This window comes from Rhea americana, unplaced genomic scaffold (assembly GCF_003343005.1).
Source record: "Rhea americana isolate MKP2758 unplaced genomic scaffold, rheAme1 scaffold_500, whole genome shotgun sequence".
NCBI classification, from domain to species: domain Eukaryota; kingdom Metazoa; phylum Chordata; class Aves; order Rheiformes; family Rheidae; genus Rhea; species Rhea americana.
Window position 1 is genome coordinate 53,104 of NW_028186647.1, and position 27,727 is coordinate 80,830.

The following is a 27,727-nucleotide window of genomic DNA, read 5'->3' on the forward strand; positions in this document are numbered from 1 at the left end:
TCTGTGCTTCATTTTACAGTGACCTTTAGCACTTGCCAAAAAAGCAGTGTAGTGGTATGCCTGAACTATGGAAAGGGGATTAAGGAAAAGGGAAAAGATGAAACAGGAAAGCTGCAAGATATCCACAGTTTCTGGCAGGCATCCTTGTATTATGGTATGCTTTCGTTTTGGGTGTCTTTCACCAGGCTGTCTGAAGTGCCTAGGAAAAGACACTATTGAGCACTGTATATCCCACTTGCAAAATTTGTTATTGGAGATGGAGTCTATGAAAAAATTAAAAAGGTAAAAATTATGCTTTTTATTCTTATGTTATTTTATAGATGACCTTGCAACAAACTTATGTGGACTGCCATACATGCCATATGCTTCATAGTAATCATGATGGACTTTGTTTGCTTGTTTGCTTTTTTTTTGAAGAGAAGAACATGCCAAACAGACCTCTGAGAGTGCGTGCTCAGTCCCCAGATGGCAGGTTATCATTTCGGTGGAAGCCACCTTATGGAGCAGGCTTCAGGGGTCCACGCAGCAGATCCCAAGGTTACCTCCGAGGGTATGGAGAAAGTGGCCGAAGGATGAGCTACGCTCCGCTGCTGCAAGAGCGACAAAACCAGGAAGCGAAAAAGCTAGGTAAGCCAGATTTCCCTGATACYATGTAGTTCAGCTGATGCCAGGCTACCCTTACTCATAGCCCATCAAYTGATTCTGTACCTTTTGTTTCATGTACAGTATCTCACAAGAATGCTCTCCAGGCAAAAAGCACATCTCTAATCCCCTCTTGCAGCTTGGTGATCATAGATCACACATTATTGTAGCCATAAAAATTACTTGTATAAATGAAGATGATTGCTCTCATTGCATAGTGCAGTATGTTTTTAATGGAAAAATATGATGGTCAGGGTAGAAAGTGTAGCAGAACTTGATTCTGCATTAAAGAGAGACCATGTTCATATTATTCATATTCATAACAAGGAGATGGCCAGATAAAAAGAGGCATAGATCGGATTCTTCTGGCACGCAATGGGGTCASTCTTAAATCCATTGCTTCTTGTTCTGTTCTTACCCTCTGTTTCCTAAGTTGTATCTATAAGTTGTATCTACCTTTGCCAGTAAAACTGTTCTGTGGACTCTGTGCCTTCTCTGGGTGGTAGGTGTGTGTGCTCTTAAGTGTTATTTTGATCTTCTCCCTAGAAGCTTCGACTTTCTGCTGTTTGAGTGCATTTACTTAAGGTTAAACAWGTTTCCCTCAAGATCTCTCATATAAACTGGAAGCCCATCCCACAGACGATCTGGTCTTAGATTACAAAATCAATGTTGATTCTAAAATTACATGTGGCTGCCAAAATTCCTGGCTTTGAAATGTAAATRTCTATTTCCTATTCTGCTTTCTGGGTTTTGTATAAAAAGAAAATCTTTACCTTGGTTTGCTCCAAAGGAGAGCGAACTCCCCAGTCTCCTTTATCAGTTATTCCAGGGTTTCAGACCCTTTCCTAACACAAATCTCTTACTCATTTCTCACTCTTTCTCTAGTATTCCTTCACTTTTTCATCTTTCTATGCCATGACTGTCTCTGGATATAGACTCACTATGGCCACCAGTCCTTCCACATCAGTGCAGATTTTGGGTTGGAAATCCAGTACCCCCTGTGCTCTGAGGCTTTCCACCGTGACCTTGCTTTTGTTTTCTACTTCTTTTCCTGTTGCTTGTGCTCTTGAGTTTCTTCGGGCAGCARCTGCCTCCAGATGCTTTGTACTATGTGTTGGATAGTAGCTATAAAGGGAGTCTGTGGACATAAAACTAGATGGATCTGGTGTGGTACAGACACAGAGATGCTGCTGTCATATTACCATGTGCAGGAGGGCAGACTCCAAGTGTCCTGCTCAGCCGCTGCTGCCTCCTCTGCTCCCAAAGGGGCTGACCTGACCCCTCTGTAGAGGCAGTTGGATTGAGACATGTACATGTGCAAGAGACTCCCCCGTATGTTTTACACTCAGTACGTGCTGCTGCTGTGCAGAGTTGGAGTGCCTGCCTAGGGATCAATGAAGTSAATGGAAATCTTTTCAACAACTTAGWGAGAGTTCAGTAAAGTACTTAGTCTTGATGAGAAAWACTTTGTAATATGGTTTTAAGCATYTACGTCTTGTTTTCATTGCTTTTATACTATTTTTTTCAAGAGGGAAAACAAATGTTTTTTAAATAATGAAGAAATTATCAGGAGAGAAACTCAGAATGATGGACTCCTGTAATATTTTTCATGTTAACAATTTGCTTTTCTGCTTCTAACATATGAGGTTTATTGTTTTTGCTGCACGCAAATTCAAATCTTTGAGATAGATACCATCAATTTAAAAAAATTACCTTTCAGGGAAGCTGCTCCTTTTGTATCTCAGAAAGGAACAAAGCAGGGTTTTCCCTGAAAAATGTACATTTTTTTGCTATGAAAAAGGTTAAAGGAAGGCCTGTTTTTTTTTTTCCTCACGTATACAGCCTCTGAATCAGTTCATGTGGTTTCACTGCCATCAAGGAACTCAGAAGGGCGGAATCAACCTGTATATAGGTCATCTTTAACTAAAAGGAAAGTCACAGGTATGTTCTTTTCACATCTGCTGTGAAATCATGGGACCATTTGAATGAAAAGAGCTAGCTTTGTGATTTTAGACTAAATTCTCTGGGGCAAGAACTGCTAGATTTTTCTCTGTGGGCCACAGAGCCTGCTGGATGTCTCCAACTGCTGCTCTAATTCAAGAAAGTTCTAATTCAAGTATGATTAATAAAATCATACAACTCTGAGATAGGGTTGGTTGTTGTGTCTTATTGGGTTTTTTAATCTCCTCTCTTGACAAAGCTAATGCTCTGCAGTGACCACAGGAGAGGGCTCAGTCAGGATCAATGCCATGATCTCCAGAACTGTGTGCCTCATTGTTGGGGCTCTGCCCCATTTTCTGGACGGTTGAGCTGCAAGTGGCTGAGCCTGGACAGCAAAAGTCAACTTTCTTTGGAACCRAAATACAGTATACTGTAGCTGAGGTTAAAAAGGATCAGTGAGGCTGATCAACCTGTCTAGGTTACCTTGGCATCTACCTACCCATCGCATTACAACAAGAATATTACAGAGGTTACAGAAAGTGTCAGATATTTTGACAGAGATAGAAAATACCTGTGTTGGAACTGTCAGTCATATTTAGTTTAGTATAACTAAACTTAGAAATAATGTGGAAAAATTACATAGGGAAAAAGCAAACAAGTGCTAGTTTGATACTAATGAAGTGTGCTGTGAGAGCATGCTGTGGACTATGAAAGGGAAAGCACAAGCTCTATAGCTTGAAATTTTATTTGAACTGAAACTGGAGTTTATACCCTGTACCTTCTCCAGTCCAAGGTATAAAGATTTCTGCTTTGATTCAGAAGGAAATGCTTTCCCTTATCCCCAAGCCTGAAGAAAACAGTGGAGCAGCTATGTGACCAATACTGAACCCAGCAATTTATGTAACCCTTCGCCAGTATATAAAGTGACGGTTACTGATCCCTTTCCTGAGGCATTATCATTTTTCTAATATTATTTTTCTGTAAGATTTGGAGTGGGACATTGTGCTTTGTGTATTCTGTGCCTTTAGGTATTTGGAATARTCACAACATATTAATAGCAAGAGTAATAAATCTCCTTCATAGGGTAGTCCCTAGACCAGACTAGAAAAATTTGATGAACAGATAGAGAATGGAGCTTTGTCAAAATCAAAATTCTTCAGAAAATCAAATTAGTTAAACTTCTGTTTAAAGTTTTATAAAAATGTTTGCCCAGACTATTCTGATAATATCAAAGTGGCCCACTTCAATGATTTTATTTTTTTTTCCTTTTAGAGCTTTTTAATTTYTTTGTTTGCCCTATATGCCATAAAAACTTAAAAGCTGAATTTGAACAACACATTTGAAGTGCTCATAAATGTAAAATATATAGGAATTCTCTCCTGTGAAGTATTTTTGACAGTTTCTAGACTTACAGTCCTTCAAAACGAAGCCAAATTAAAAGATTTCCAAATTCTTCACAAGGCAAAATATCTGCTCTCCAGGCAGCTCTAGTAATGGGTTTACCAGAGATGAGGAATGTGAGTAGGTTAATAAAATATTTGCTGTAAGTAACGGTTTGGGAATTGGTAGAATATTTAAGGACTGTAGAATTCGTCAATACTCTGGTCTTATAAGCAGAGACCCAATAGAAGAAATGATGTTACCATCAGGCACTGTCTATAATCAACATACTTTGTTTTCCACTACCATCATCTTTGTTATACATGTGCTGTGCACCTTTTGTAACACCAGTGGAAGCCAGTTACTGTTTACTAAGATCTCCAGTGTTCTTGTTATTGACTCGCTATTTTACTTTGTGATTTCAGAGGAGGAAGAGGTGGAGGTGGCACAAGACGTAAGTGTTCGAGTTATGTCCTCTCAGTCTGTACTTGTTGCTTGGACAGACCCACTATATGAAAGACAGAAGAGGGCTTCAGCAAATAGGTAATTAGCTGTGTGCTTTTTTTTCTTGAGGCCCAGAAGGCCGGTGGTAAACCTGGGTTGCATTAGGATGAGCATTGCCGGCAGGTTGCCCTCACAGCAGTTTGCCCTCACCATTGCTCAGCCCTGGTGAGGCCAYAGATGAAGTGCTGGGTCCACTGCTGGAGCAAGTCCGGCAAAGGGCTCCTGAGATTATGAAGGGCCTGCAGCATCTCTCCTATGAGGAAGGACTGCAAGAGTTGAGACTGTTCGATGGGGGAAAGAGAAGCCTGGGGGGGAGGGGAATCTTGTCAATGTGTATAAGTATCTGAAGGGAGGGTGTAGAGAGGGTGGGACCAGACTGTTTTCAGTGGTGCCCAGTGAGAGGGCAAGAGGCAACAGGCACATGCTGTAACGCAGTTCCATCTAAACATGAGGAAAAACTTCTTTTGTGTGAGGGTGACCAGAGGGGTTGTGGAGTCTCCATATTTGGAGATATTCCATAGTTGTCTAGATGTGGTGTGAGCTTGCCTAGTCTAGGTGACCCTAGCAGGAGGTTGGACTATGTGATCGCTAGAGGTCCCTTCCAACCTCAACTATTCTGTGATTCTGTGAATACACATTAAAGGTGAACCACTTCAAACTGACTACTGATTCATCTGCATTTATTTAATAATAKTTCATTATGGGAATAATTTAGCTGAGGGCATAATAAAAGATAGAGTTCGCATATGCCTTCCTATTTGAGTGGCTGGTAGTGGATGCTTCCGAGAGGCTGCTAGAAACCTGATGTGGGTGGATGTGGAGCTATTTGCTCTCCTCACCCTGTTGGACCTTACCCTGGTCTCTGATATTTAGAGGTCTTTGTAAATGTTGGACCACAGTCTTCTAGATCCCTTCCAAAATGTCAGCACCAACYGGGGATATTTTTGTTATTCACATGACTGGTATATGTCTGTGACCATGTRCCCTTGCACTCTGGAAGTTCAAATCCTCATTCGTGTGTGGGAAAGAGAGAGATGAGGGACCTCCATAGGCAGAGGCAGAAAGGCAGAGGCAAGGCAATGGGTTGGATTGTCAGAGCAGATCGTGGCTGCAAGGTGGCAGCGTGGTGCCTTCTGGGATGACCCGACTTGGTTTAGAGGGAACTGCAGCTTCCTTTGCAAGAAGGGGTGTTTTCAGTAAGAAGCTGGAAAGAGCAGTCGCTCCCRTGGGGTGCATGCAGTCAGACTCGATTAAAAGAACGCACAAATGCTCGCTTAAAAGATGCAGGCACTTGGTGGTGGTGGTGTTCCATTGCTTGCATCTGGGTAATTTCCAACCCCCCAGGAAGCACTTGGTAATTCTGTGCACTGCTCATGTACTATGCAGTGAAAAAAATAACCTTTGTCTGAAAGTCTGGAGGTCTGTATACACAAGGGAGACTAAATACACAGCAGGGTAGGTTACCTCTGCAGAGATTAACAGTCTTTGGATGGAGGTTGGGCAGAAAAGTGGTGTGTGTGGTCCCGGCTCCCTGGGAAGACTGCAGCTCATGGGGCTGGCTGCAGAGGGGCACTTGCTGGTTGCTGTATCCTGTGGACAGCTGTCACTGAGGCCTTTCCCMTGTGGTGGTTCCCTTTTACACCCATGCTGTTTCAGGGCCATCCAGCATAGCATTCTCACCGAAGAGAGCGAGAGAAACTTCTTAAATGGCCACTGCCAGTTTGGGCAGGTATTGTTTGTATTTCCAGACTTGTCTTTAAAGACCAGTTATTAGGGCAAAGTAAGTAGCATAGACTTTGCTTGTTACTATTCACTGTTCCCTCTGCAGTAGGTTAGCAAAGGTAAAAACAACCTGTCTAATTCTACTAATGTTRTTTTTTTTAAGGTGTGACTTCCTGTGTTTCTAATTCCAGGCAGTATAATATTCGTTATCGGGAAAAGGGGGAATCAGCAAGGTGGGATTACAAGCGGGTGTCTCACCGTCGGGTGCTAGTGGAGAATCTGATGCCAGACACTATGTATGAATTTGCTGTCCAAATCTTGGAGGGAGAAAAGGAAGGAAAATGGAGTGTATCTGTTTACCAGCGGACCCCAGAAGCAGGTATGTGTTAAAAAGATCTTTGGTTTGGTACAAGTTTTGAGGATTTAATCTGCAAAATAGGGCTTGCTTGAGGCATAGCCAGGATAAGGAGAAAAACAAAAACAGCCTCCATGCCGCTGCTTGTTTGTGGTGCTCTCCGTCCACCACAGGCCCTGGTGAGCACATCCAGGGCTACTACTGCAGCCAAGTTAGAGCAGGTGAGAGATTGGTATGGATATTTCTGGGGCTAAATTCTAATAATTTCTAAATTCTACCTCTACCACTGAGAAGACTCAAGTTTTAGTACAGTGAAAAGAAGTGATCCATAACAACCAAATTACAGTGGCTTTCCACTCAACTAAGCCACAGTAGCAGTCTCGTATAGGCAGCCTGTCCCCAAAAGTGTGGAGTAAAATTTCGTGATAGGAACCTTGTACAGAGATCTAATACTAGGCGCACATGGACCTAAGTCATTTGTATACTTCAGTTTTTATCTTTGAAATAATCATATAGAAAGTTCTGCAATGAGAAGAAGGAGCAAGAAGTCTATACCACGTGAATAAGCTTGTCTTAATTGCCTCTTCTGTCTGTGGCTGTTTCACAGCTCCTGCCAGTGCACCTGAAAATTTGGATGTTTGGCCATTAAAAGGCCAACCAACCTCTGTTGCAGCATCCTGGGATGCTCTTCCAGAGAGTGAAGGAAAAGTCAAAGGTAAGTTATCACCATTGGTTTTAAATCCCTGAAGGGAGCTGGTTTTCTTGAAACCAGACTGTCACTCTGCAGGAAGCTGGAACGAGCAGGTGTTTGTCCTCACATCATTGCCGACTGTGCCTCTACTTTGACAAAGACTTACGCAAGAGCAAGGTGTTTCTTGTTTCCAGCCCAGCTTCTCCACTGTGCTGTTTGGAAGCCACCGCCTTGTGCACAGAATGCCAGCCTTCCTGGGGTATCACAGATGCATACTTACCCTCTCCTAATTCAATGGGATTCCTCCAAATAGGTCTCTGAAGAGGCCAAAGTTTGCTTTCCCGAAGCCCGGGATTGAGATCCTTCTTATTACCCTGCTTCCTCCTCGCAGGATCCTGACCTCCGCCATCTCATGCTCACTACAGGAAGGCTGCCCCCAATTTTCACAGCTTCAACCAGTCCTTCTTTGTTTGTTAGTACAAGGTCCARCAGCACACCTCTCCTCATTGACTCCTCCACCAGCTGTGAAAAAAAGTAATCACTGATGCTCTGCAGGAGCCTCTTGGACTGTTTATGCCTAGCTGTGTTGTCTTTCCAGCAGGTACCAGGGTTGTTGAAGCTCCCATGAGAACGAGGGTCTATAATTATGAGGCTACTTCCAGCTGTCTGTGGAAGGCCTCATTGACTTCCTRATCAGGTGGCCTGTAGTAAACACTCACAATAGTGTCCCGCATGTTAGCTTGCCCTTTAATCCTTGCACATAAACTCTTGACTTGCTSTTCATCCACCACTAGGCAAAGCTTGATACATTTGAGTTGTTCTCTCACATATAAATCAACTCCACCACCTCACCTTCCTAGCTTGTCTTTCCTAACAAAGCATGTACCCATCCATGACAGCGTTCTAGTCATGTGAGCTATCCCACCATGTCTCTGTGATTGCAAAGAGATCATGGCCTTGCGACCACACACAGATCTCCAGTTCCTCTTGTTTATTCCTGGCGTGCATTTGCGTGCAGGCATTTCGGAATAATAATCGAGCATGCAGGTTTCCCAGGAGAGGTGCAAGAGGATCCTCCATAGTCATGTCCTGTACGCGCTTCCCTGGCTAAATGCACCTGCTGGAGGCATTCTAACTTGAGCTACATTTTGCTGACAACCCTGTCTCTATAGCTCTCCCCTTTCCTAATCTTTGCTGGTTTAACRCCCTCCTTGCCAGGCTGGTCAACCTGTTGTCAAAGACGTATGCCCTGCTGAGTGAGGTGGATCTCATCTCTTCCTAACAGTTGTCAGTCTTTGAACAGGGTCCCATGGTCATAGAAACCTAACCCTGTTGCCAACACCAGCGGCGCAGCCAGTTGTTAACTTGGAAAAAACATCTATTCCTCCTACCATCCTTCCCCTTCACTGGCAGGATCAAGGAGCAAATGACCTGGGCTCCCAGACCCTTGACCACCATCGCCAGAGCTCTGGAGGGATGGTGGTCAAGGGTCTGCTCTGAGCATCAAACTGAAATCCTGTTTGATAGTTTTCAGTTTGATCTTGGTATCATTAGTGCCCGCGTGGAAGAGCATCAGAGGGTGATAGTCTGATGCATGGACAAGCCTTGGCAGTTTTTCCATGACATCTTATATTTGAGCCCCTGGCAGGCAACAAACCTCTCTAGACAAGAGGTCAGATCAGCAGATAAGTGCCTCTGTCCCCTGCAGCAAGGAGTCACCCACAACAATCACTCTCCCCTTCTTCCTTGTGTTCACTTGTGTTCAAGGGAAGCCCAGTTGCTTTCCTTGAAGCCATGCCCCGCTTCTCAGCCTGGAGGGCACTAAACCTGTTCCTCAACTGCAAGTCCTCAGTAGGAGTAAGAGGCTTTCTCCTTCTTTGAGAACTGACCAATTTCCAGCTGCCTTCTACAGTGTTATGATGTACCATTTCACAYGGCACAGAGCCCTCCAGCAACTCCACTGCTGTGGTGGGTTGAGAGTCCTAGAGCTGTATAGTTTTGGAGAATACCCTGTCTCTTGCTCATATGCTTATACTCCAGTGTACCCATCATGTATCATCCTGAATAACCATTACATCTTAAAACAAAGACTCAAAACAGAAAACAAAACTCAGCGTGCCTTCTATTATTTTCGATTTTTTTTACTGATCACTAAACGCATTTGCATTTAAAAAAATCAGTGATTCTTTGTAGTTTTGATGACTTACACTTGGCTCATTTCTTAATGCAATGAATATAGGCTCGTTTTCAGAAGCAAAATAATTTTCCTGTTTTAATGTTGTTGTTATGTTCTAGAATTTTCTTTGTTCACAGGAAAATTGCAGCTCTTGGAATTTATTTTCAAAATCCTGTTAGTGGCTGCTGTCAGGGCCTCTTAGAGAGAATTCAAAAGAAAAAGAAGCCTACATGTTACTAAAATCTTATTTACACTCTAAGATACATCCCTTTTGAGAGTGTAATGGGAAAACTGCTCTTCATGCTTACAATTATTTGGATAAAGGTGAAAATTCCCTAAATATAGAAAGCTATTATGATGCATAGGTACCACTGTAATCCTAAACTGAAAAGCAAGAGAGCAGGGTGAGCATCTTAAGTAGCAACAAGGCCTTGCCTTACTCCCTGTGCAAATACCTGCTCCTGATACAGTTAATAAGCACAATTTGTCTGACAGTGAAGATTTTAATTTTGTGGGACAGATGTGTTATTGTTACCATTTGGTAATAAGCAGAGCCAGTATTTCCTGGTGGGAATACTTTTTAGAGAAGAACCTCAAAGCATCAAGGCATGAATTTTACCTACTGATCTATAGTTTGCGGTTAAAATCCAWTCCAGAAACCGCTGTAACCAAGGCTAAGCTGGAGACACTTATATTTGATTGCAGTGATGTTGTTCACTTGTGTAAAGTAAATGCTTTGTGTTTTCATGGGGATGTCCTTCAGGCTCCWGCACTGCTTAGGAATGAGTATATGGACCATTAATGCTGGTAGAGTCTTCCTGGAGTGGACAGGCAGAGCTGCTTTTGTGTGGTGTTGAAAATGCCACCAGATATTAATATTGCTATCTTGAAAGTTAATTTTGTGAATATGCCATTTTGATCTTCTTCCAAATAGTTTCTGTAGGAAAGAAAGATTTTTAACATTCTTGTTTGCTGTGGACGTAGGTACAGTCAGTAACACAATTGTGCGTTACCCATCTTTGGAGCAAGTGATGTTTTGAAAGAGTATTCTCTGGATCGTGTGTTGTAGTTTGTAAATATCTTTGTTACTTATCAATAGGTTGAAAAATTTTATTTCTCTGGGGAAATCTAAAATCTGTTCACACTCCARTAGTCATAATAACATGGGTATTCTTCTTGTAATTATTCACTCTACTTAGTATTTATACCACCTTTCAGATTGTATTTCCAAAATGAGTAGGACAGTTTGTATTTTCTTGGCAATGTTCATATATGTTTACTGTCTTTGATACATTTTCTCTTGCAGGTTTGCTTCATTATTTTTGATTTAGGACAGTTTGTTTCCTCAGAGGACTCATTTTTTTTCTGATTAGTTGGTCTTCAGAAACAAAAAGTGGTCTCCCAATGCAGCAAGCTAAACTGCTTGGCATTGCTGTTGCTGTAACGTTCTCATGTCCCACCACACCTTCTGTCTGGAAAGCAAGGCCATTGTCAGGGCACTTCGTGGTGACTCTTCACACTTACGGGGGCTGTTACCTGTGTATTGTTAGAAAGGTATAGCTAAGGCCTCAGTCTTTAGCTCATTCACATGGTATGCTTTTGACTATTAATATGAGCAAATGTTTATTCAACTTACAAATATGTTTACCATGTCTTTATACTCCAGCTGTTGACTCGACGTGCATTGCTAGTGTATTAATTTTAGTAATGCACGTTCTAATTCATCCTACCCATACAGTCTGTCCGCTGGAAACAGGACTGTTTTCAGTTTCCTCCTTCCAACCGTCTGCCAAATCATTTCAGAATACATTCTTTCATACGCCCCGGCTCTCAAGCCATTTGGAGCAAAGTCCATCACCTACTCTGGAGCTACAACGTCAGCCATAATAGATGGTCTGCAGTCTGGGGAGCGCTATATTTTCAAAATTCGTGCAGCAAACAGGAGGGGACAAGGTCCTCAGTCTAAAGCCTTCAGTGTTGTCATCCCAGCAGGTAAGCATCATGGCCTGGTCTGTCCATTCTTGYCTTGGTCCCAGTTTTGTTAATTCTTATTGRCTTTTCATAGCTTCCTCTATGCTCSTCTAACCAGTGTGATTTTTTTCTTCCTTAACACTGTTTCTGATAGCTCTTCCTGACTATATTGTCCTGAGAGATGCTTGTAGATAAGCATTCATCACTCTGCAACAATTAAAAGAACGTTTAATACAAATTTTAACATTTTAAATAAATTGTTATCATACCCCATTTCATAGTTTGCTTCATGAGTATGCTGTGTCCTCTTCTTGTTATCTGAAGTCCAAAGAAAACCATATTTTGTTTCTTTATTTCCACTATTCCTGGCCACTTCTACGCTTCAAGGTTAGTCATTTACTTCTCTTAGMCTTTATTCAGACTTCTTTCTCTTGCTTCTTGCAAAAATGCTGTTATGGGGACATGAAATTTACTGAGTTAACTAAAAATGTGGCCCACATCCTCAGATGAGGTAACACAGCATCAAGCCGTCAACATGACTAAGCTCTGCTAGGGATTTGGTTCCACTGATATGATGCTTCAATCCTTGCTTTCAGATGTCTTACTTTAATTGCTCTGTTTTATGCAAATAATAATATTCTATAAAAGTTAGTTAATACAGAAACAATTACTGTCCCATATTTTCATATGTAACYGGTTCTTGCTAGCTCCGTGTTTTCTCTTCTTCGTCAGATTTTGTGCTTCTTTTGTTGTTATGAATAAAGATTGTCTTTTTTTTCCCCTAGCTGAGGATTCAGTTTCTCCACAACAAGCAAGTATTCAAGATAATTCAAAGGCTAAAAAACCTGGAAATGACGGTTCATCTTCTTCTCAGTCTTCATCTGTTTCTTCAAAAATCCAGCCATCTCTTTCCTCTAAGCAGTCATCTGTTCATTCATCTAGCGTTAATGAGAAAAAGAGTCTTCTTTCTGAATATAAGAATAAGCTCCTGGCTGGAGGAGGAATCCTGAGTAAATCTCAGTTACTTTCTAGAAAGACAGGTGAGCTGGAACCTGATCTCCAATCCACTGAAGTGACAGAGGATCACGATTCCTCCCACGAAGCTCCAACACCACCACCAAAAGCCCCAGATCAGAGAGGCATTGTTAGACCTTTGCCCCCTAGTCGGCCGGTCCACCCTGTCCTTGCTTCAGGGAGGACCCCTGTTCGAACCCATGTATCAGAGGAATCACGACAGACAAGCACAGGTAAACGTGAGCCACTAGCACTGTTACCATCYTCAACACAGCACTCTTCTGCCTCTTCTGTTCCTAAGTACACAGATAACGAAACAAAACAACTGAGGCAAAGCAACACTAATATTCCTTCTCCTAAAACCTCTTCCCATACTCTGCCTGCCAAAAATAATGATCTTGCTCGTGGTAGTTATAGCGAGTATGACAGTGAAGAAGCAGAAGGCAAAGCAGAACAGTCTAGTTCTCGGTCACAGCAAACAAGGCTTCCTTCAGCCTCCAGTTCTCACATGTGGAAGGATTCAAAATTAGCTGCTGTGGCAGTCTCATCAAGGTCTGCTGTTTCTGGTCACCCTTCACCTCACTCTCACTCCTTCAGTAGTGCCAAATCTGATGGAAAGGATGGTGATAGAAATTATAGAGAGGGTGCACAAGATGAAAAATCCTTGTCTCAAGCCATTGCACACAATCCTTCTGTATCCAGTTCCAGGCAGTCTTCTTCAGCAATCTATTCTAAGAAAAAAAATCCTCAGATAGATTCTGATTCTCACCTCAGAGACATACATGGTGAAAAGTCACCTCACTCTGACTCAGAACATCAGAGTAGAGGAGCTGCCCCAGAAAGACATTCTCCTTTGCAATCTCCTCTTTCCAAACATAATCCTGAGGAGCAGGACAGTCGAGAGGTAAAAGAAACTGTTGCTCAATCAAAACCAAGTTTGTCTTTGCCTAAAAAGGCATTCTCCTCTCATCTTCCATCGCAGAAGAGCTCCCACTCAGAGGCTCCTCGGAGGGCACAAACCAGCCCGTCCTTACTTCATTCTAGGGGTCGGCGCCTCCCATCTCCCGCCTCATCCCAGARTAATGAAGAACTGCAGGAAAATGAAGATGAGGATGTAGCAGAGGATAGTGACACAGCAAGCACCCGCTCTGTATCTCCTAAAGAGGTCTCCACTTCCRGGGGATTGCCTGCCTCTTTCTTTCAGGGAAGCTCAAGTTTGTCTCTATCAAAGCAACAGCAGCCACGTTCTCAGGCACCTTCCCACGAATCAAAACTTACTCAGCCAGACTCTAGTTCTGCCATTGATACAGTAAAGGACAACCAATATAATCCAAGATTGTCATCCCCTTCTTTGAGACAAGCTCGTCCTTCATTACCTACTCGTTCAAGGGTTGCTACAAGAACAGCACCCCAACCAGAGAAAAAATATGGCTTGTTGCCATCAAAAATATCCAAACTTGAACTTCCTCRAAAAGTTCCTTCCTTCTCTTCATCTCAGTCTCATCAGTCAGGCTCTAATGAAGAGGATGATTACTATGGTGAATATGATCAGAAAGAATCAGAGAAGAAATCCACATCACCTTTGGCAGCTAAGTCATCACCTTCTATTTCTAGAAGTAACAAAAACATATATGGTGACACTACTAGCAGTAGAAGGAAATCTATGGACACTCTTCTACCTCACAAAGTAAGATCTGAAGAGGAAGAGAAGGAAAAAACTCCAACATTAAAAATATCTTCTGAATCATCAGGCAGCTCTGCTGTAGCATCACGGATTCCTCATCCCCCTAACAAACATACCCCATCTAAACCAAGCTTTGTTTGGCCACGTTCTTCTGCATCTAYGACCACACACACAGTTTCTCCAACTGTTTCTTCTTCCACTTTGTCCCCTCGCCAGCGACTACTGAACTCCAGATTACGGAGCCCTTCCCAACGGCAATTTGTTAGACCTTCTTACAGGCAAGGTATGTTGTCTTTGTTTTAGTAATATCACWATGCTGAGTTTTTCCTAACATCAGCCATTAGATGAAATGGAAAGTCYTCCTTCAGAGTGCAGTTTAAGTTATTTATTATAATATATTARCTTTAATTTTAGTGGTCTTGGGGAGCCCACTTCTTGAGCACAAAAAGCAAAGTGCGATGCGGTGCTTTAGACCCTTGGTCTTTCAGTCTGAGCTGCACAGGATCCTATGTTCCACAGAGATCTGTGAATCTCAGGCAGATCAGATGACAGAGTTAGGGACCATAATGGAAAGAGGGTTTTGTTCCTTATTGAGTAATGACTTCACTGAATATGCGTTGAAAGAGCATCCATACTCTGAATATGACTACCTCTCAGGCGTATTGTTCTTCCTTATATGTACTATTAGAAAGGCTTTGGCAGATTATGTGGTCCTACCTTGCCCATCTCCAGGCAATAAGATGTTTCCTCAGACTGTACTGGAATGCAATATTTTCTTTAATTAATTCTAAAGCACTTTCCTCTTATTTCTGAGTAGAGGGATGAAGTGTCTAGGCAGCTCAGGATTGCATATTCCTAGTGAGGATTGCTCACGTTGCAGGCAGGCCTTTTGATACCTTTATGGCTGAGATTTATCCCAAAGGTTAGAGGCTTGCTTTCTGTTAAAATATCTGCTGACTGTGAGTGGTGGAATGGCAGGTCCTACAGTAAGGATGTGTCACATACTGATTTCCTGTGTGACTTAAGGTGATCCCAGACAGTCTCAGTGACTTCGTTAGAGTTACAAATGTTATTTTCTCCCTCTAGTGCATGGACATTCAGGAACTGTATTGAGTTACCTGAGTGTTTTAGTAAGTGCTTTCTATGCTCTAGGTGGATAAAAAATGTCTTATTTAATGCGATCTCACTACTATACAATGAACAATACACTTGGTTATTTTACTTTCTGTGCACTGGCTTTAGTCAGACTAAACATTGTGTAGAGGRCCACCAGCTTGCAGAACTTTCAAGAAGAAGTGGACCTTAAATACTAAATCCTCATGGAGGATGAGATTTATAGCAGAAAGTTTTAATGTTATGTTTGACTTTCAGACATGGCAAAGTCCTCAGAAGTCTGAGGACTCAAGAGTTGACCCATGGCATGGAAATGATGTAGGTAGTATCTCCTCCCTGAAGGCTGAGGTTCTTCATCCTTCTAAAAATCTTGCCCTTCATTTTTGGAAATGATGCCATTACCCATGGGATTGGAAAGTTAATAGCCAAGGACTGTTCTATTTCATATATATTCATTTCATGTATATTTGCTGGAGGTGAATCTGTGAACTAGAATGTGACAGTTACTGACCTTTCTGAGTGTGAGAGCCTGCAGCTCAGTGCCGCTGCTTTTCTAGCTCTGAGCTGAATGTATTTCTATGTAGCTATGTGAGGTAGGTCTTGTTTATCAGCTAGAGAAATAGCCTTTCCTTTTAGAGGGAAAAAAAAACCCTTATGGAGGTAATTCCTATCCCTTCTCCTTTCAGTTCATCACTATGGATTTGTATAAGGATAGGATAAAAAAGCTCTTCTGTTTAATAACTTTTTTTCCTCATTCCACTCCACAAATTACAAAGATCACAAACATACTAATGTTAGAAATGCTACCTAGAAATGCTTCCCTGTTTAGAGAAATTGAAGATACCAGATAAAGTGTAAACATCTTTAGAATAAATCATTTYGGACTGTTGTGTTAGTTGCATAGATACGAGAGTGTCATAACAGTTGCTTTAAGCAGAAGTGAAATGCYTGATTTGTTGAGTGCTATGCAGGCTTTTTCTGCTCTCACTTATTCCACATCAGTAAGAAGATTCGCAGTATTGGTGCTTCTCCCAATTTACTGTGCTGGAGAGTAGAGTCTAAGAGAAGAGTCAGGCTGATTTGACTCTTCCAATCAAAATTTTCCCTTTCTGCTGCTTAAATGTTTGTAGAAACAAAGGATTTGGCCTGTGTTTCTTGGGTCTGAAGCAAACCTCCTGTCAACTGCTGTGGTGGCAAACCTGTATTTGCTGTGGGTTGTCTAAACCAGTTCATAAGCTTTTTGAAAAGTCTGAACTAATCACTAAGCTAAAGCTGAAAATCCTGAAATCCAGACTGGAAAACTGTCTTCTATCATCAGAAATTCACCCAAGATTGAGCTTGATCTTTATTTTAATGTGACATGAGGTGAGAAAACAGCAATCCCAGTGYGTCTGGTTTCTTAGCAGGTGATCGCTTTGTGCTGGTGTTTTCAGAACAGCTGATTTGGGCAGACAGTTTTGCATATCTGCTTTCCAGCATATGAGCTTCCTACATATTGGATGTTACAGAAAAAGGCGCCTGGTTGTTATGATGTTGGGAGCCATTTAAATGTGTTCATTATTTTAATGATTTTGATTTCAAATTTAAATCTCAGTTTTCTGATGCTAAAACTTTCCAAGCCAAATTCACTATGGCTGCTTAGCACCATATTGGTGACATAAAGTAGTCCTATGGACAAGCTGAGTAGAACCAGTGAGGYCATGTTTCTGTCTTTGCAGCAGTAAATGGCAATTCAAGCATACTGGTGAATATAACCTTTTATGTGTAGTCAGATTCAGCAATGACATTGTATTTTGGGCTTAATGTTTGAATATTGAATATGGATTGTGAGAAACTTCATAATGACAAAACCCTGAATATCTGCAAGTGTTACACAAAGTTAAGAACCACTAATGGCCATCATTTTATAACCTATACAGGTAAAATACCTCTACCGGCCTTGTATTTAACAATACATTCATATGAGGTACAGCATTTCTTTGTGTTTTCAAGTATGATTTGTAATATGTGCAGCTTTCTTCAGAATAGTGTGTTTTCTTCTCTATTTCAGGTTATAATGGCAGGCCAAATCTTACAACGAAAAATGGAAATGGAAAAATACTACCTGGTAATAATGGAAAACCAAGTGGACAGAGAATAATCAATGGCCCTCAAGGAACAAAGTGGGTAGGGTGACCTTCTCTGCAAATACAAGATGCTTTGGCCTTTTGTTTTACTTACCTTTTTTTTTACGATAATAAACAATAGTGTTCCTCAGTCAAAGAAGGTGTAAAATGAGGTTACACTTAGTTTCCACTGTTGTTCCATTTAAATCTAGTGACAAATATAGCATTTTGTTCTTCGGACATTTTAAATGATTTAAAGCATAATGGCTTGAATTTTCAACTATAATGTTAGTCCCATAGATTTAGTGAAGCGTTTTTCCTCAAAGTCAACGGTACTTGTGCTCCCAAGTTGCTCAGGACATGTCTACCATGCAGTATGAGTGGAAACTGACTGGGATAGTTATCGTGGAATGCGTATTTGGCAACGCTTATTCCAGACTGACACTCCAGGGAGAAACTCACGAACACGAGTGCAGAAATATAAAGTTGCTCCACAAGTGTCTTTATGCTTTAAATGCAYCTCTTGTCGTATTTCAAAATAACTTCCCTAGGTTGACAGGCCTCAAAGTGATATCTTAAATATTTCATAGTTCATACAGATATGTTTCTAGTGATACTTTCAGAAGAGTTCAGGTATCATTAATGAGAAAACCCCACTAGGTGTCTAAATACCCAGATCTTGTCTTTTAAAATCCTTTCCAATCAGTTTATAACCAACCAAAGCAGGGAAGAAATTGGTGTTTCTGACACATTTGTCCAAACATTGGATAGAATGAGACTGTGACCAGCCTCACTGAAATCAACGGAACTGCTCACATGGTAAAACACTACATGATACAAATAAATGAGGGGGTGTAAAGACATTTTGTGGCCACTTTAATTTACTAGTTTGCAGTAGAGAAACATTAAAAGATGTATCAAGGATAGCATATTCAAGAGAGGAGTTTTGAAAGGCATGTCCAGGGTCATTTAAATAGACTCCAGAAAGAAGGCTGAAAGGGTCCTTATGGGGTGTAGGTGCTTTCTCCCTTCCAAGGTAGTGGAGGTCAGAGAGCAGGACATTGCTTCAAGCAAGACAAACAKCCTGTAAGGATGTGAGGATTTTAACTGCAGTTACCCCCTTGAATTCAATCCAAGCTCTCAGATAGATTTGATTTATGAGACAGAGGCTTTTCATCAGTCTCCTACCCCAATTAAAATCTTAGTTACTTTATTYTCACTGCTATTTTAATCTAAATGGGCCAGTTTAATCTTTATTTTTTCTATTTGGTAGACTTACTCTTAAATTCCATTTTCCAAAGGAATCAGCAGCCAGTATTACAGGAATCCAACTCTGGAGTTGTGTAGCCCAAGAAGAYAGAATTGTTCCTTTGCTAATGAGTCCTATAGTAGGTAATATAAATACAGTTTTTGTGCAACTCTGGAGCCCAGTTCCTGTGATTTGCCTTTTTAAGCAGTGATTTTTCAGAGATTGATAAACCAACTAGTGACTCAAGTTTAAAAGTCGCTCTGTAGGTGTTGTAGCTATTCCTGAACATTACATTTAAAATCTGCATTTCCCCAAGATCTCTGTTGCTTTGAAATTTCATTTCATATTCTCTCAGGCTATCTAAATGTGAATTCATCTATTGCTTTTAGATTGTAGATCTTGACCGAGGGCTAGTGTTAAATGTTGAAGGAAAATACCTCCAAGATTCCCAAGGCAACCCTCTACGAGTGAAATTAGGAGGGGATGGACGTACAATTGTTGGTAAGTAATGTCTTCCTTCTTAGAAARAAAAAGAATCAACAGTTTTTGTGTKCATGGTAACAGATCCTGATGAGCAGTGGGAATAGGTGGAGARAGCCCAGTACCAGTCCATAAAAGGGGAGACTGCACAGCCATCCTTACGCCACGTGGTGTGGGACCACTCTGCATGTTTCCCATAGTTCTCTCTGGGAGATGCTAGGCAGRCATATGGGGTGCATGCCAGGTAGCGCATGCCAGCGACCATTAGAGGTGGAAGGACAGATTGTACCTGTGCTGCACGTTTAAAAGGTTACGTACCACCTCCTGGTTTAACTGCACAGCACTCATTGCCATGGTTCAGCCCCAGTGTCTACACGTTTCTCCAAGACKTTTGAATGTCAAAGTGCAGCTAGTCTACCAGATAGAACGGGCTGTATTGGCAGTCATGATGGCAGGAGCTGCGCTGCAGCCACTCAGCACAAGCTGGACTTGTGCTCCTGCAGGAGCAAAGGGCAAGGCTGAAAGGAGTCACTTGGGGCTGGGCCTTTGAACTGACCTGTTCCAGGAGGTGCAAAAATATTTCAAGGATTGTTTGCTGTATCTGCTGCATGCTACAACCTCCCTTTGCCTGGCAGTTTCCTAAGAGCCTTCTGTTRCTGTAGGTTTGCTGGGGGAAGAACGAGCCCAGGCCTCTGCCAATGTGTGGATTTTTAAGTATGCCCCCTCCTCTCACCAAATCGAAAAGTAGAGCTAGGAGCTTGTGCCGTAGCAGGCCTGCTCTGAAAGCCCAGCTGGCTGATGGGCTGTCTCCTAGCATGAGAGACTCTAGGAATATTTAACACCTCTGCRCTAGCTACTTGTAGTGTACTCTGTTTTTTCTTTAAATCTAATCTTGATCTCCRTTATTTGGATTTTTTTCTGACCAATGTCCCTTTCAATGGTGCTGTGGCAATCAGTTATTTCCAAATTACAATATTCTCAGTAACCATATAAAATTTGGTGCCTCTTATTAAATTCCTGTTCCTGACTTCAACTTAATCATGGCAAAGAGTTCCACAACTCAGTCCCCACAGTTAATTCCTTTCTTGGCTCTGGTGTTAGTCTTTGAAAACAAACTTCTTCAGAGGGATATAATTATTTTTAATGACTTCAACTCGTCATTCTTTGATCATCATTTTTTAAAAATCACACCATTCTTACTCAGAAGTAGCAATTCCTGAAAAGCATCACTGCCMTTTCAATGATCAATTTTATTATTTTTTCAATAGAAAAAAGGACTTGTTCTCAGTAAATAAAGAATTTATTGGTACTTTTACAGTACCACAGTAGATTTGGTCTTAGAAAGAGGGGGCAAAACAGATGTAATCYTAGGGCTTGCTCTGACTGTATCTTTAGATCTTCATCATTCTCTCTCTGATGGTTGCAAAGAGTGATTATTCTTGAGACACTAGTTGTTTTCAGCCAACATGGGAGGGGTGAACAATCCAGGCCATTGTTTCCCTGAGAATATCCTTTTTCAAATAGGAATACTCAGGTGATATTCACAATTCTTAATGAGGACATAGGCCTTTTGCTGGATGTCCRTGCATCCCTGCAGAAAAAACATTTTTGACATGTTCATAAAAGCAAGTAGTAGTGATGAAAATATTTCCCAGTTAATTTGGTTGCACTTCTGAGCAGATCTCAACAATGTAGCTGAATATAAATTAAGCAAGCTACTCAGAATCATGATGAGTAGTCTGCATTCTGTAGGATTTGCCTTCCTCTGCTGTTCAGATAGCTCACACTGCAGATTTTGACAGAAGGTGTCTTGTTTTTAGAAAACAAAGGTGCAGGGGAAGGAGAAGACCTGAACTGGAGGATGGTATATTGGCTATGAATTTGCTTTAGGATTATAATAATGCCAGATCAAAGTCTTTGCACTAGCGACTCTTTTCACTTTTTATTCAAATATTTTCTTGCTGGTCATAGGGCATGTAATCAGGAGGTGTAGCTAGAAATTGTAATCAAAATGGAGAGTGGGACTCCTGTGGAGAGCAGGAGAGTGCGTAGCAAAATATTTACCTCTTGCTGATGTAAAGTTGCTGAGATCCTTGTGTCTTGAAATACTCTGAGTCTGGAGAAAGCATCCTGCAGTGCTTGTCTTATGTTTATGAAAGGGATATTTCTTGCCTGGGGCTAGTCCTTTGGGCTGTTGAATTCTCCAAGCATGCTGAAGTGCCGTGCAAGCTGTTTGGGTTGCTGTACCTCAGGTTACTGGAGGGCAGTCAACACGTGTGTGGGACCTATCTGACTAGACAGAGTCTAGTCAGCAGGACTCACCAATGTCCATTTTAGTTGTTTCAGTGTGAGAGTGAACTGCAGGATGGAGCTAAAGTAAGAGTTTACATTGTGTATATCTTTCTATATCTAGAGATAATTATTACCTATCAACAGCACTGTATCRCCCATAAATATGCAATTTTATTTCTGAAATTGACCACAAATAATTAAAAAAAAAAAAACCCTCCATGTGATCTATGAAAGCACTGCTGATTACGTATCAGTCCATCTAAATAGGTCTCTTGAATGCAAATTCAGTGCGTGCAATTAAACTGGTTACCGTAAATACTTGCAATATCCAGAACTTGGCTCATACTTTTCTTTGCAATGACAGAATCTTACCTGCTTCTCCGTTTCTATTTGCACGTGTTTAACATTAGAGAACAAAAAATTGATTCATCATACCTTTCATCAGCAGTTAAGAGATTAACTTAGATTAAATGCAGGCTGCACATTGTGACTCTGAAGCAAAATCTCACCACAATCTTTGCAAAAAAATGTTTACCAAACTGYTGATGAAAGTGAACATTTTTGTGGTTTGTCTGAGGTTCTTCTGAACCTTTTTTCAGCTTCCCTAGRTGTGGGTCGTTCCTAGATAATAACCCCCTTCTCTATCAGCTTAGTTACAGGAGGCTGTGACCACACTCTCAGTGCCCCTGTGGAATCTACTGTTGTTTAATACCATGCTGTAAGCCTGAAATGGATTMATAATGAGATTTTTCTTGGTTTCATTCTTCTCTCCTAGATGAAAAGGGTGCCCCAATGGTGAGTCCCGATGGATTACCTTTGTTTGGTCATGGCAGATTTAGTAAACCTGTAGCAAGTGCGCAAGATAAACCAATAATAAGCCTTGGAGGGAAACCTCTGATTGGTCTTGAAATGATTAAGAAAACAACCACTCCCTCTACTACTACTACTACTACTACTACTACTACTACAATACCCCCAACAACTACCACAACTACAACAACAACTACTACTACTACAACTACCACTCCTGAACCAACCACAACTGAACCGCCCACAGAGAAACCACCCCCAACCTGTCCTCCAGGCACCTATGCACAGTATGATGACGAGGGCARCTTGATGTTGGGGTTTGATGGCCTGCCAGAGTGTAATGCAGAAGGTAACTTCCTTTTTGTGCTGTTTAAATTTTTTCTTGTACTGTTTGTACAGTATGATTTCAAAAATATAAGGAAGGAAAGAATCTACCTTTGAAAATAGATTTTGGCCCATGTGATAACCTAGAAACTGATATTAGAGTGGCTGTATAAGGGTTGGGGGGAAATGGTTTTACATTGGAAAATGTCAGCTTGCCCTCAAGCTCAAGTTTTTCATGAAAATAYGTTGATATCCCACATACGAAGGGACAAGCTTTTGAAAACGAAATTCTTGTTTTCTTGCCAGCTCTTGGAGATAGGGATTGTCAAGTAGGAATGTAGCACAGCACCGATAAAGCTGAGGAAAGACAACCCTGGCAGCACATAAAGGGCAGAGAGCTGTACATTAATTCCTTTCTCATCAGAAAATATATGACTTTGTCAGTGAATGTCATTTTTTCCCTATTGCAGTTACACAAGCTTAGGACATGGTGTTAAACTGAAATCCAAAATAAACAAGTATACATCCACTGGAGTCAGTGGGTGTTGAGCCTCTTTCTACCAKTTTTTTTTACCCTTTCATCACCTGCACGTTGCATTGCAAACCRTTTAGCTGTTTATTTTGAAAAACTATGTCAGGGAGTGCCTCTGTAGTTTCTATCCCTTCTCTTTATAGATAGCCCCCAACTCAGTCTGGAAATGGGGAATACGAGCAGGGACAGGTATGGCCATAACCTAAACAGGAGGTTGTGCAGTCAGGTATCTGCTGACTGCAGTGGCTGATTTTAATGGGTAATTAATCCCTCCTAACCTTTCCCACATCTGCATCTCAGAAGCCAAAGTAGATTTACAAGAGGTCATATAATCTTGACCTGGGAAGCTGAATTATCAATTTAAAGAGTGCAGAAGACATGGAAATACGTGGCTCCAGGAACTGATGGTGAGCCTAAGGATGGTGCCTTTGAAAAGGATCTCAAGCAGAAGACTGAAAATTGTGTTACCGGATACACTGGGTAAGAAGTATGTCAGAGATGTTACTGACTTGTACTGATGGAATTACAATGATTTATAGTGTGAATATTTATCTAACAATTAGCTTCATGTCATGTTTTTAACAGTTTGTTTGTATAAAAGTGTGTATGTTTATATACACACATACGTAGGTATGCATAAGTACATATACATGGGAAGGTGTACACGTATAAATATTTATACATAAATTACACAGTCATTAAATATTTCTGTGATATTTTTTGGTTTTCCTCTTATTAAATGGTCCTAAAATGTATGTGCCATACAAAGAATGGCCTCATACGTAGCCTCATACAGTAGAGATGTTTTATGCAGTATTTCATTGGATATGTCCAGCTTAACTTTTCAGTGACCATACTGTTTTTAAGTAATGCAGCCAGACTCAATCTTGAGACTGATCAACCTCAGGAATTCCTATTGTATCTACTTCTAACTCTTTTTAGACCATTTTCTTGTGTAGCATTTGCTCCTTTTAGCATGGCCTTGGTTTAGCTTGGCTTACTTGTAAAGGAATTGACTTTCTATCTGGTGAGCATTTCTTTTTCCTTCTTACTATCTTTCTACTGTTTTTACTGCCTTTCCTTGCATATTTCTCACTCAAAGATGAGTTGCACTCAGAAAACTTGTTTGAAATCTTTGCCTATGTTGCTAGTATACACTGCGCCCCATCCTACCCTGAACCCATTGCTTCAGTCTAATGCAACAAAAAAATGTGAAATCCTGTGCTGTTACCTCAGTGAGGAAAGGCCTGTCCATTTTAACAAAGAATGACTGCAGAAGAGCTGCCTGCTCTCAGAATGTGCATGCTAGCTTTTTTTCTTTTCTTTTTTCTTTTTTTTTTTGTTTTTTGTAAATAGGATGCAAAACCTGTAGAGATTGTATCCTTTGCCTACTAAATTTCCCCTTTGACTGCTGAGTAGCTCCTTATTCAACAAGAAGAGGTGTTTACTTCTCTGGTACAGTTCATGATACGTGTCTGGGCTGAATCTGAGCATAGGTTTCCAGAAGCTGAACAATACAAAACCTTTACCGAGCTTAGTACCATTTTTAGCAGAGGTGTGGGTTGGGATTTTTGCTGTGATTTAATGAATATTTAAAAATATTCTGCTTGTTTTCTTTCCTTTCTGCCAGTGGCCTTGCTGAAGCTTTGAACTTTATAAGAGGCATGAATGAAAATTAGTTTTTATGCAGGCTACCTGTTTCGTAAGAACGATTTTACCTCTTAAACTGCCCAGCACCTCAACATCATCTTTGCAAATYCATCAAAGTAGAAGACTGAAAGGATAAGATGGTGTTTGATTTCTACATCTCCACTACTGATGTGCTATATAACTTGAACAACATTAATTTCTACCTGGCAGTTGTTAGARTTTATGTGAAGAGTTACCTCTCTGAAGAGGGAGTTTTTCTTTCCTCTTCTCCTTACTTGCATTGTGGTCATCTGCCCCAACATTTCAGAAATGCAGCAGAATAGCCTGCCTGTTCCACAGAGGAACATGCTTGAAAAGAAATCACCTTTATGGTATTTARCAATTGCTGTGTTGTTTGATATATCCATTTCAAGAGACATAAACAGCTGCTACTTGAACTACCAAAGCATTTCATGCAGTTCTCCCTTGACTATTTCCAAAAAATATTTTTACATCTTTCCTCTCAGTGTGAACCTAGAAAATACTCCAGTTCTTTTAGGGAAATATTGCATCTGCCAGAGCTTGATATTTTGTCACTAAGTGCTTGACTCCCAAACAGCTGGAAGCTGCAGTTGCCAAAAACGCCACCACATGTTCTACTTAAGCTTTGGCGTATTTGTTAACTCTCTGGCAGAATACTTGCTCATCCCAGCAGAATTTATTGCCAGCATTTCACTAGATTCAGCAGTCTTTAACATTCAGGAAGGAGTTTGGCAACACAAGTTTGATTTGCCAGTGAAACCAACTAAACTTTTTAATGAATTCACAWGGAAAAGTGGTGGATTCCTAATCTCTTTTTACTCACGTAATAAAATAAAGTGATAAGTAGGTAGTCCGCTATTCTTTCAGGTGTCCAGAGACCATGGCAATCAATCTTGCCAAGACTTAGTTATATTCAGTACAAGCAGTGCTAACTGGAGAACTGTTGGAAGAATACCTGAAGCAAGCTAGAAAACACAACAGATACAAATGGAGAAAATTATAATGACAGAGCTTTTTTTGGAAGTACACCATCATCATCATTCCACTGCTAATGTAAAGGAAGAGAAARAGAAAGAGAAGATGATGACCAAGCACAAATATAGACAAAAGAAATTACTTATGCTGGACTGTATGTAGATAAAAGGTTTATAAGATAATCGGTGTGAGTGAGCTGAAATCTGCCCATGGAAGTCTCCAGACTTCTTGCACATCTGAACCTCTGTAAGAAATTGGACCTAATCGACAGAAGTGCATACACGCAGACATTGATTCGTGCTGGCCAACTATGGTGAGAAGATCTACTGGATTCAAAAAAGGGTCTACTGGGTTACTCACTAGCCTCACAGAAGTCAAGTGGATTTCCTGCCTAGAATGATTTCCTGGAGAGTGCCTGCAGAAATCTGTAATGGGAAAACGTCAGATTTTGTTATATGAAAGTCTGACTGAATCAACTAATTTCCTCTGCTTTCAAGGCTTATTTTGGCAGTTAAATCATTGCTCTGATATTCAAGCTGTTTTTAAAAGAAACTTATTGTATTAGGAAAAAAATCAATCTTTGTACATTAATTGTTCTAAATAAAAATAAAAAAATACAAAATGCAAAGGTATGGTTCAGATTATGTTTGTGATTTATTTGRAATTGTCAGTTGAAATTTTGTAACGTTTATAGTACTGCCTTAATGCAAGTAATATTACTTTCTTTCACATGAAGAGCTACAGGAAAATTGTCATTTTTTGTAAAGTATCTTAAGGTCAATCTTACTTTTTTTTTGCACACTGGCCTCTCCCCAGCCCTGACATTTAAGTGAAGACTTCTGATCTCACCTACAGTGGGTTCCAGCAAAACACTTCTGTGTTCTTTGCATTGCTTTTTGAGGCTAGTCTGAGCTTTCTGTGCTCTTTGGCTTCCTTGAATAACAAAGAGAAAAATACACTTCTCAGACTGTTCAGGAAAGCCTCCTGAATTTACCACATGAAAGCAGGTATATCAGGTGCTGGATGCATGACCCACAGCGACAGTGAGATGATACATAGGAAGAGGCATCTGGGTAGTCTGTGGGTGCATTTGTATTAGTTTTTGGTGTGGATCAGGAGTGTGCTTCTGATGTGCACCTCACGATCATGCCTGCTTGCTATGCATTTGTTTGCATTGTAGAGTGTTCTCCGTGTGCACAAATTGGATTCACTCTGGATAAAACTAAAGCAGAAGATGTACTTCAAGATCATGTGTATGTGCCCCAACCTGTAATGGACATTCAGTCCATTGGATCAGATCAGAGCTAGTAAAAAATAAAACCTCTACTTTATTTCACAAATCTGTTCCTTTTGGGTACTTGCAGGCATAGACACAGCCAGTAACTCACATGGCTTTGTGGGTTGTTTTATTTATTTATTTATTTATTATTCCCTTGTAGAAAATATTTGAATAGAGGTTTTCAGTTTATTTGAATTACTTGGTCTATTTTGTGCRTATAAGTTCCTCATGTATGCTGCTCTCAAGACTTACAAAACATTATGAAATCCCGACCTAAGTGTTATGTGGATGCTGACAGTGCTGCCTTTGCTCCAAGAGCCCTGTRACCCAGACCAGAGTTCCCAGAAGGTGCATTACACTAGATTTTGAGGTCTGAACCCATTTTCCCYCAGCAAAACTGCTGGTTAGTTGCAGTTAGCTACTCATCTGTTCTGAATATGCAGAGTGGAATGTCACTGTGCTGTCTGGAAACTTGGCAGTCGTCTTCTTTCTTTACRAATTAAGTGGCTAAAAATTTTTATTTTAAACTTTATTCAAGAAGTAATTTGTTAGGAAGGTGGGGATAATACTGTTGAATTCTTAAAATATTTTTTCTTTCTTCTTCAGAAGATACATTCTCAGGACTGGATTCAGATGTGACAGCAACTCCGGAGGCATATGTGATATATGATGATGGTACTGTTTGACTGTAAAGGTCTCTTACAAGAGGGATTTTTTTTTTTTTTTTGAAATTGGGCAATAGAAAGCCAGTTGCTGAATAAGAGTTTAAGAGGCAGTGGTGAGCTGGAATAGCTTTCGAGTCGTGTTACATGAAAAG

General features: G+C 40.7%; 1 protein-coding gene across 4 annotated transcripts in view; it reads left to right on the forward strand.

Moving 5' to 3' along the window:
- The first annotated feature begins 421 nt into the window (after positions 1–421).
- FNDC1 (fibronectin type III domain containing 1) overlaps positions 422–27,727 on the forward strand; it is a 50,381-nt gene continuing 23,075 nt past the window's right edge. Inside the window, exons 1-12 of one of the 4 annotated variants that reach the window (XM_085317731.1) lie at positions 422–627; positions 2,485–2,583; positions 4,389–4,506; positions 6,381–6,568; positions 7,152–7,259; positions 11,215–11,403; positions 12,168–14,363; positions 17,244–17,359; positions 18,937–19,048; positions 22,095–22,478; positions 23,352–23,472; positions 24,616–26,149. In XM_085317731.1, coding sequence (XP_085173857.1) covers positions 426–627; positions 2,485–2,583; positions 4,389–4,506; positions 6,381–6,568; positions 7,152–7,259; positions 11,215–11,403; positions 12,168–14,363; positions 17,244–17,359; positions 18,937–19,048; positions 22,095–22,478; positions 23,352–23,472; positions 24,616–24,664 — 3,882 coding nt within the window. In that variant the 5' untranslated portion in view covers positions 422–425 and the 3' untranslated portion in view covers positions 24,665–26,149. Of the gene's footprint in view, positions 628–2,484; positions 2,584–4,388; positions 4,507–6,380; positions 6,569–7,151; positions 7,260–11,214; positions 11,404–12,167; positions 14,364–17,243; positions 17,360–18,936; positions 19,049–22,094; positions 22,479–23,351; positions 23,473–24,615; positions 26,150–27,516; positions 27,586–27,727 lie in introns of those variants that run through there. The other 3 variants (XM_085317732.1, XM_085317733.1, XM_085317729.1) reach the window with 3 other exon arrangements.